Source organism: Arvicanthis niloticus, chromosome 11, assembly GCF_011762505.2.
Source record: "Arvicanthis niloticus isolate mArvNil1 chromosome 11, mArvNil1.pat.X, whole genome shotgun sequence".
Classification (NCBI taxonomy): Eukaryota; Metazoa; Chordata; class Mammalia; order Rodentia; family Muridae; genus Arvicanthis; species Arvicanthis niloticus.
The window spans coordinates 42,556,636-42,564,145 of NC_047668.1; the positions used below are offsets into that span (position 1 = coordinate 42,556,636).

At 50.5% G+C, this 7,510-nt stretch overlaps 1 protein-coding gene across 1 annotated transcript; it reads left to right on the forward strand.

The window, feature by feature from the left end:
* The first annotated feature begins 1,848 nt into the window (after positions 1–1,848).
* Kcnf1 (potassium voltage-gated channel modifier subfamily F member 1) lies at positions 1,849–7,224 on the forward strand. Its single transcript, XM_076942088.1, has 2 exons — positions 1,849–2,841; positions 2,991–7,224. Exon 2 carries the CDS (start codon positions 3,042–3,044, stop codon positions 4,557–4,559), a length of 1,518 nt encoding a protein of 505 aa, XP_076798203.1. The 5' UTR covers positions 1,849–2,841; positions 2,991–3,041; the 3' UTR covers positions 4,560–7,224.
* The last annotated feature ends 286 nt before the right edge of the window (positions 7,225–7,510 follow it).

Sequence of the window (7,510 nt, forward strand, 5' to 3'; positions counted from 1 at the left end):
GCTGAGGTTCCGTTCCGCACAATGACATCAAACCACAGGAACACTGTGAACACCGTGGGCTTTGTTTGTTTTTGAGTCAGGGTGCACTGTATCCCAGGCTGCCTTCAAATTCACTACACAGCCTTGAACTCCTGATCCTCCTGTCTCTACCGGATCCAACTTCCTGTACTGTTGAGGGTGGAACCCAGGGCTTCCTGCATGCTAGGCAAGCACTCCCCAGTTGAGGTGTGATCCCAGGCCTTAACACCTTGCTTTTGCACCTCCCTCTTCCAACCAGCTGACAGCATCACTTATGGGGGAACTCAGGAAGCATCACCCCATACATCCCATACATTCTTTCCTCTCTTGTTAAGTTTTGCCCTAACTTTAATTGATATATATATATATATATGCATTTGTCTATCTATCTGTCTGTCTGTCTGTCTATCTATCTATCATCTATTTATATATAGTACACACACACACACACACACATATATATATTTCCAGTAGATTATAAATTCTATCTTTACCTAGGGTGGGTGTGGCATGTATACATGCACAGGACCTCAGTAAATATTTGAACATGTGAGTGAGAATGGCCTTTTTAAGTCCATAAAGCTCAGACTTAGATGCTGTTTGCACTGGACTCTGCTGGTACATAGGAGAACAGGAGAGGGCTGAGGAACACTAGCACAGAAAATATAGACCCAAGGGTGTGGAGATGGTGGCCTGGCTGCCTACCAAGGAAAGGGCCCTTGGAGCCTAGCAGCCTTAATCCCAAATGCAGTGGGTGATGGTGGCAGTTACTTGATGTCTTATTTTCTCAGAGAGCAGCTGGGGATTGAGTAAACAAAAACCATATACATATATATGTATATATATATACACATATATACATATATATGTATATATACACACATATACACGTATACATACATATGCGTGCATATGTGTGTGTATATATATATACATATATTTATGGCACCCAGAGTGCTAGGTGTACAGTGCTCTTATATTGGTGTTAACTGTTATTGCTATCTGACCTTTCTCAGCCTCAATTTTCTATTCTGAGCAACACATCATAGACTGGTGCTGAATGGAAATAAAATCAAAATTGTTAAGATATTTCCCCAATAATATTTTATGTACTGTATTCTACTGCATCTGGTTTTTATATCATCCCATTAAAGAAAATATTGCTAGTGGCCCAGTATACCAGTTTCATGATTCATGAACAGGCATGGTCTTGAGCAGCTAAGAAATCCAGCTTACAGAATACATTTTAATAGTCTTTTTCAACAAGCAGTTTTAGAGTCACAGAAAATTTGTACAGAAAAATGCAATTTCCCAGACCCTTGTCTCTACAGCTTCCCCGACCATCAGCACTTCCCTCCCTCCACTGTGAACATTCCTGTGGGAGTGGAATGCTTGTCACAACGGAGGACTGAGCATCTGTAATCACCCACATGGCCACTGTGTCCTTTAGGACCCCTTCTTGCTTTTGTGCATTCTGTAGGCTTTGACAAGTGTGAATGACATGTTTGCCACCACACAATCAAACAGAATAGCTTCACTGTCCCTCTTATTGGCTCTGCCTGTTCATCCCTCCAACTTAGTGTGTATGTGTGTGTGTGTGTGTGTGTGTGTGTGTGAGAGAGAGAGAGAGAGAGAGAGAGAGAGAGAGAGAGAGAGAGAGAAAGAGAGAGAGACAGAGAGACAGAGACAGATAGACAGATAGACAGACAGACAGACAGACAGACAATCCCTAGCCCAGGATAGCATCCAACTCTAGAGGATAACCTTTAACTTCTGATCGTCTTACCTCCCTTTCCTAAGTGAGGCAAGCTCGGACCATAGACAAGCAGCCTAGTTTATGTGGTACGGGAGAGCAAACACAGGGCCTTGTGCATGCTAGGCAAAGAACTCTACCAATTGAGCTACACCTCTGCCCAGTTTATGTTTTAAATCTAATTCCAGGCCATAGCTAGATCCAGGTTGATAACGCTGGCAGTTAAGAACTTAGATCTGAACCAGAGATGTTCTCTGCCTCAGAAAAGATGACAGGGAGTATAGGGGCATCCAACTGGAAGAACTGACTTCTCTCAGAGTAGAGGGGATTATGGGCACAGGGGCCATAGGAATCCAGGGTTCTGGGAGCTAATGGTGATGGTGTTGGCCTGCTGGAAGCTAGCAGCTAGGCTAGCAGGAAAACCCTGGATTAAGGGATGGCTAAACTCTCCTCCCTTTCCATCTTGTGACCTGAAGCAATTTCTTCTTTATTGTGAAGGCTGGGACAAGTTGTAGGGGTAGAGGACAAAGTCACATCAGCAGCAGCAGGACAGTGTTCAGGAGTGTCAGGGACTCTTCCAGGGCCTACCAATCCCTAGGACAAAAGGGATGTGCTCAAGGAGTGTGCTGCTGCCCCTTGAGGGACTTGGTGAGCAACAGACAAGTCTCCTTTCCTCTCTCACCTAACTGCGCAGGAGGGACTGGGCAGCCCGAGCCTGGGTGGCCTTAAAGCTCTTGGTCCTAACCTCTGAGCCTCGCAGATCAGCGGGTGGCACGGTGGCAGCAGCTGTGCAGGTCTGCCCAAGGGTTAACTCATTCCTGGGCAGCTGCAGCGCGTGCGGTGCGAAATCTCACCAGAAGAGGGTACAGTAGCAAAGCGTTTGACGTCAGGCTGGAATTCCTATTGTGTTTCGGACCTGCTCCGGCAAAGCCAGTCCAAGTTAGCTCTCTGTACAGCCTGGATCGCGCTGCTCTGGGGCTGACCCGCCGCTGCCGCTCACCCAGGGAAGGAGGACACTGCCTGTGAGAAGAACTTCGTCCTGTCCTGGACCGAGCTGAAGGAGCCTGTGGGTGAGTGCCCCCAACACCCGAGGCCACCGGCCACAGAGTCCCCCGCCAGAGCTCCTGGATGCCCGAGTGCAGCCCCGCCACAGGGTGCATGGCTCCTTTGCGGTGCTCCCCAGTCTGCCCCCGCCCGCTGTGAGTGCCTTTCCCGGCAGGTGGTTGTTGTCCCCGAGGGCCTCGCATTGGCAGCGGCTGCGGCAGGGCTCATGGAACCGGGGCTTGCAAACGAACCCGCGGGGAGCATGGACGCATCTGCCGACCAAAGCCTCCCTGAGCCAGGCAGCCAAGACTCCGTGGCAGGCGACGACATCGAGATCGTGGTAAATGTGGGGGGCGTGCGGCAGGTGCTCTACGGAGACTTGCTTAGCCAGTACCCTGAGACTCGGCTGGCAGAGCTCATCAACTGCTTGGCGGGGGGCTACGACACCATCTTCTCTCTGTGCGACGATTACGACCCGGGCAAGCGCGAATTCTACTTTGACCGGGACCCGGACGCGTTCAAGTGTGTCATTGAGGTATACTATTTCGGGGAGGTCCACATGAAGAAGGGCATCTGCCCCATTTGCTTCAAGAACGAGATGGACTTCTGGAAGGTGGACCTCAAATTCCTGGATGACTGTTGCAAGAGCCATCTGAGTGAGAAGCGTGAGGAGCTGGAGGAGATCGCGCGCAGGGTGCAGCTCATCTTGGACGACCTGGGTGTAGACGCTGCCGAGGGCCGCTGGCGCCGCTGCCAGAAGTGTGTCTGGAAGTTCCTGGAGAAGCCGGAGTCTTCGTGCCCTGCGCGGGTGGTGGCAGTTCTATCCTTCCTACTCATCCTTGTCTCCTCCGTGGTCATGTGCATGGGTACCATACCCGAGCTGCAAGTGGTGGACTCCGAAGGCAACCGCGTGGAGCACCCGACGCTGGAGAACGTGGAGACTGCTTGCATCGGCTGGTTCACTCTGGAGTACCTGCTGCGCCTCTTCTCATCGCCCAACAAGCTGCACTTTGCCCTGTCCTTCATGAACATCGTGGATGTGCTGGCCATTCTCCCCTTCTATGTGAGCCTCACACTCACGCACCTGGGCGCAAGAATGATGGAGCTGACCAACGTGCAGCAGGCTGTGCAGGCCCTGCGAATCATGCGCATTGCTCGCATCTTCAAGCTGGCCCGCCACTCCTCCGGCCTGCAGACCCTCACCTACGCCCTCAAGCGCAGTTTCAAGGAACTGGGGCTATTGCTTATGTACCTGGCCGTGGGCATCTTCGTCTTTTCCGCACTAGGCTACACCATGGAGCAGAGCCATCCTGAAACCCTGTTCAAGAGCATCCCCCAGTCCTTCTGGTGGGCTATCATCACCATGACCACAGTGGGCTATGGTGACATCTACCCCAAGACCACTCTGGGCAAGCTCAACGCGGCCATCAGCTTCTTGTGTGGGGTAATTGCCATTGCCCTACCCATTCACCCCATCATTAATAACTTTGTCAGGTACTACAACAAACAACGTGTCCTAGAGACAGCAGCCAAGCATGAGCTGGAGCTGATGGAGCTCAACTCCAGCAGTGCAGAAGGCAAGCCCGGGGGCTCTCGCAGTGACCTGGACACCCTGCCCCCAGAGCCTGCAGCCAGGGAGGGGCCAAGCTGGGGTAGCCGGCTGAAGCTCTCGCACAGTGATACCTTCATTCCCCTGCTGACAGAGGAGAAGCATCATAGGACCCGACTACAGAGCTGCAAGTGATGGCTGGGCTCCCTGACAAGGACAGACTGGGTTGTGGATGGACAAAACCATTGGGTAGACATGTCAGTAGGCATGTCTGTGGTTTCAGAGGAGCTGCCTGTGTCTTCCAGCCCTCCCCTGAGCAGACTTTTGCCAAGACTGGGTAAGACTTCTTGGGTGCCAGCTGTCCAGGTGCAGGGGGTCTGGGGAATCCAGGAGGCGCAGGGCCACTTGGGGCTGTCAGAATGGTCTGGCTCAAGCCCACATTTGCTTCTGTGTCCTCTTCAATAAAGCCTCCTGTTCAGCATACGCTCCATGCTGTGGGTTGTCTCAGGCTGGTTACCCCCAGAGTGACTACTGCACACCCTAGCACCAGGCCAGGAAGGAGGTGTGCAGCTCCAGAGGGAGTGGGGGCAGCTATTTTTAGTTGAGAGCTAATTAAAGAAGGGCTGCAAGGCAGGGTTCAGCTCCAAGGCGCCTTGCCACATTCCAGGAGACATTCTCCTGTTTCCTTCTGTGGGAAAGCTGGGCTCCTTGAGGCTTGGGGAGGAAGGAGAGGTGACAAAGCCCATTGGTGGGGCAGCTAACTCATAGTTGTCACCTGTGGTGTAGCCCTTTTCACATTCCCCTTTTCCTTTCCAGCTACCCTGGTAGACTGGCCACCCCATTTTACAGGTAATAAAACTGAGGCTCAGGGTCACAACAGAAAAGAAATTCAGCCCTGGTTCTGATTGTCCCCATGTGGTCTCTCCAACAACAGGCTGTATTGGGGCAGAGGCCTTTTAGGGGTCTTATAAGGGAGGGTCTAAATTCCTAAGTGATTTGTATGTCAGGGGGACCTCAGAGAAACACAGTTCTTAATTCAGCTCCTGGCATAAGATGGCATTTATTGAAACAGTCGTAGCTGTTTCTATCATCCTAGGCTGGGAAGGGGAGAGTTTATGCCTGCCCAATGGGGTCTCTGCTGGTCTGGGCTAGCTGGGCACGAGGACAGTTCAAGATGGGCACAACACTATAGGGCTGTTCTTGGCCAAAGGCTAAGCTGGGCCTGTGTGCCTAACCCTTTGTGGTTTTCCACCTTCTAGGAGCTGCAAAACCTTTTTCTTCACCCCAGCACCCTACCCCAGCTGTGGGTTCACCAAGGAAGGAATAGTGTGGTAGAGTAGGAGGTAGAGGGCTTAAAGGGAGGGACAGAGGCGTCTTCTGCCTCCACTCTGAGTGGCTCTTTTCTGTTCCCTGAGCACAGATTTTCCCAGAAGTATGAGGAGGGCTGATTTTTCAGGGCACTTTCTAAGTCTACCTTTTCAGAATTCCCAAGGTTTGGGCTTCTGATTCTTATGGCAGTGTCTCTAGGAGGTGGGAGGTTGTCATTTGGAGGGAGAAGTCTTGAGAGTGGAGGTTCTATCATCAGGGTACAAGGTCACTTCATGGCTTCAGTGTTAAGATACTCAGGATTAGACCTGGGGTAGATGGCCCATGTAGCAATGACATCAGTGGCCATCTGAGGAGATACAAGGACAGCCCCATGTCCCTCCAGCCCTCTCATTTAGGATTCTGAAGGTCTTTAGCACTTCTAGTCAAGATGGCTAAGGCATTCACTGGTTGCTCCAAACTGGCGTATGCCTCCTCTTCACATCTCTCCAGGCTGATACCAGGTCCTGGGAATATAAAAAGCAGAGGAAGAAGTTGGGGTCTAAAGAAGTAGAGACTCTAGATAGGGGAGGCAGGGACTACCAGAGTATGTAAGTTCTTGGAGCTTAGGAGATTTGCTGAAAGGTTAGCCTGCCTTTATTTGTCCCCTTTATGCAGAATCCTTGGGAAGCTAGGATGTGGGTACCATTCTGAGGACTCAGAGCCCCAGGAAGAGGGAGAAGCTCAGGGCTTAAAGAGAGCTGAGTGACCTTGGGACAGAAGGCCATCTTCCTGTGTTCCCTGCCTTCTGGGGCAGTGGTACTGGAGACGGAGATGGGGAGTTACAGGGAAGAATATTCAGCGCTCCAAAGCATCTTTTGCTCATTCAGGAGTGGAAGACCAAGCCCTAAGGAGTGAGCCATCTGTGAGATCTCCACAGCCTAGGATCCAGTGGAACACTGGTCCCAGGGGAACTGAGTGACTGATAGTGATCCTTACACAGTGACATGCTTTGTCATAGAGGATCGGTCTGGATGTTCTGAGAGCCAGGATAGTCCCCAGGACAGTCTGGGTTTTAAGTACTTGAAAACTTGTACATTAGAACCACCAGGGGTTGGGTGTGGAGTTTTGAAAGCTTGGTGTCCAGGCTACATCCCATTGCTGTGAAATTAGAATGTCTGAGATGGCCCTTCAGTGTCAGTATTTTTATAACTTAAAGTACACATGAGTCATGGTGATTGGGTTGAATCCAGGGTTTGCATCTGTAGAGCTGAAAAAAAATATTCTTTCTCAACAAGCTTCCAGGTGCAGCTGGAACCTGGGGCTGCTAGTCCACAGAATGACTTTGAACAATCAGAATAAATCTGTGAACTGTAGCCTAGGGCCAGACCTGGTGGACCACCTGTTTTTGCACAGCCTGTGACTTTAGAATAGGTTTTATATTTTTAAATGGTTGAAAAAGAAAAAAAAATCAAAGGAATAACATTTTGTGACTCGTGAATAGTACTTTTCATTCAAAATTTGTTGTCCATAAATAAAGTGTTATTGGAACTAACCAGCCTGTTTGTGTATTTTGGGATTGTTAGTGATGGTTAAGGAGGTAGAAGACACAGCTGAGAAGTTGAGGTAGACCAGATGTCCCATGGAACCGGAGTGACTTTCTCTCTGGCCTTTACAGGGGAAGTTTGTCCACCCTGGTCTGAAAAAGACATCTAAGGTAGCTTCCAGGGCTGCCCAAGAACCCTTCCAGAAGAACAATGAAGCTAGGAGCTGGGATTTGTGGGAGGGATACCTGTGGGCTGTTGGCTCCAGGAGAAAGGGAAGGGTAGGAATTGCAGGAA

Coding starts and splice junctions, on each gene's coding strand:
- Kcnf1 (XM_076942088.1), top strand. CDS start 3,042: ATGGAACCGGGGCTTGCAAACGAACCCGCGGGGAGCATGGACGCATCT.